This window comes from Teleopsis dalmanni, chromosome 2, assembly GCF_002237135.1.
Source record: "Teleopsis dalmanni isolate 2A chromosome 2, ASM223713v2, whole genome shotgun sequence".
Classification (NCBI taxonomy): Eukaryota; Metazoa; Arthropoda; class Insecta; order Diptera; family Diopsidae; genus Teleopsis; species Teleopsis dalmanni.
Window position 1 is genome coordinate 233,730,445 of NC_051847.1, and position 2,463 is coordinate 233,732,907.

General features: G+C 29.2%; 1 protein-coding gene across 1 annotated transcript; it reads right to left on the bottom strand.

The window, feature by feature from the left end:
* Window positions 1-144: 144 nt before the first annotated feature.
* Window positions 145-2,114, bottom strand: LOC119676983. The gene is made up of 2 exons (XM_038088250.1): window positions 911-2,114; window positions 145-838 (listed from the first exon to the last, which is right to left on the bottom strand). Exons 1-2 carry the CDS (start codon window positions 2,065-2,067, stop codon window positions 145-147), a joined length of 1,851 nt encoding a protein of 616 aa, XP_037944178.1. The 5' UTR covers window positions 2,068-2,114.
* Window positions 2,115-2,463: the final 349 nt, after the last annotated feature.

Consider the following 2,463-nt stretch of genomic DNA (forward strand, 5'->3'; position numbering starts at 1 on the left):
CTCATGTTGAGTGAATATAAAAATTTTAAATTCATTTAAAATTTTTATTTTAAACATATACTATTTTTAATGTTTTTAATATATTGATTAACTAATATAGTAACTTTTAAGTTACTAGTTTAATAATTCTTTAATTGCTCATACTTACTTCACACTACGGGCAAATTCAAGTATACTCTCCTTTGTTTCATTTTCGTTACCAATATATGGATTATTTTGTATGTATTTATTTCTTCTCATTATAACTTCAATTTCGAATTCTATTTCAAATTCTAATCCACAGCCTCTACAATCAAAATTTGAAATCTTTTGATTTTTAACAAGCGCCCTCATTATGTCTTCACTGGTATCCCATTCAATTTGTACACCTTTAAAATCCAATTCTTGCAAAGGTTTGTGACAAGCTAAAAGTTCGTCAGCTATACAACAACTTATGCCACTCTGACTAACCTCAATTCCATTGAGACACAATTTTGATACTTGCTCCGTACCAATTATAGCACTTACGAAACTATGCAGACCTGCATCTTCAAGAGGGTTTGCTGCAAGTCCTACGTATTCAACTACTCCTTTATAATCTTCAAGTGCTTCACCAAACTTTTCCATTACATTTGGTCCCAAATAATTTCCTTCCAATTCAATTGATTTTACGTTTTTCGTAAATTGTAATAAGTCTGATAAGCGCAAACAATCGTCTTGTAGTTGATCATATCCAAAGTCTAATACTTCTAAATCTTGTAGAACAATTAATGTTTTAAGTAGAATATTTAATTTTTTCGAGTTCATGCGACTGTTACGTAAGCGAAATATTTTTAAAGCTTTTAATCCATATAAACCCCTAAGAACAATACAATACAATAATTTATATAGTATACAAATCATAAACAACTACAATATATTGTTTACTAACCGTCCTAAATTTTTTACATCTTCATATGAAAATTGAAAATATTTTGTATGATAATTACGTCCAAGCCTTGGTCCCTGAAACTCTATTTGGAACGATACCAAGTTATCGAAGAAGCGTATAAAACTTAAATTTATATGATTGCAATGTTTTGGGGGATACTTATATCCTTTATCCTTTTCCAATGCTTTACCAATGTTTCTTTTATCTTTAAATTCATTTTCATGATCATCTTCTTCTTCTTCTATTTCTATTTCAAATACGTCTTTAATAGCCTTCTTTTTTTTTTTTTTTTTAACTGGTGCAGGAGGTGGTTCTTCTTCGACCTCTTCTTCAGGGATTACTATACCATAATATTGCCTTTCTCTTGCTTCTTTTTTTAATCGTATAGCTTCACGTCTTGCCTCATGGTTTCTTTTTCGTTCCAATCTTAATTCAGCTTTTGCTTTTTCCATTTCTAATTGCTCTACAGTTTTTTCTTCTTCTGCATTTTCATCTTCATAAGGTACCTCAGACTCAGAGGTAGTACTTATATCGCTTTCACTTTCCGTTTCAGATAGATCGCTATCGATATGTTCCATTAAAGTTCCATCTTCTAATGCTTGTAATCTGCTTATATGCATGTCGGTTACAAAATCCTTAATTAGTAAAGCCAAAGGCTGCATCTCATCTTTTGGCCAATATTCAGACGGACATGCTTCTACCAATTCAACAAATTTTAATGAAGCTCCTAAACCTCTCCAATCAACTGATTCTTTGTGAATTAATGATTTATCTTCACTCTTTGCTAAGACAAGTCTACGCCAAAAGCCCTCATCTTGAACAAAATAACATTTTTCTAAAGCTGTTTCTATATCCAAAGAATCGTAAAAAATACGACACTTAAGTGGATCATCTTTAAAGGAATCATCTAAACCCTTCGGACCATATTCTCTTGCTAAAGTAGTTACACAGATATCAGCGAGGGTGCCTAATTTTTTATTAAGTAAAAAGACATCGGGAAATAATTCACGATATCTTTCACTTTTTAGTTCGATAGTTTGAGGAGTTGCTTGATATACATTATATGCTGTTAGAAGTTTCTCATCATCTGGAATACGAAATGTATTCAAATGCACAGGATACCTTCGAGTTTCTTCCGGTATTTCTCCTTCTGCCATTACCACTATTTTGTAATTAATAAAATGGATTTTTAACTCATTTCTCAATATATTTAATAAAAAAATGTAAATATTACAAAATTAAATTGAATTTTTATTCTAATCTTTGACAGTTATGGTTTTCGATAAATAACAATTTTTTGTTTTATATTAAATTGATCAAAAAAATATTACAGGTAAATATATCAAATAATAAGAAAATAAATAGTTATAAAAACATGAGTGTAATATTTATTTATAAAGTAGCTATATAATTTTGAGTTTTAAAAAATAATGAATTGTATACAAACAACTAAAACTTTTTTGTGTTGCAAACTACAAATCATAATAATTTCAGAGTGATAAAAAAAAGTAAAATAAAATTATAGTTAAGTGCTTTATTTTAATACTGGGGAT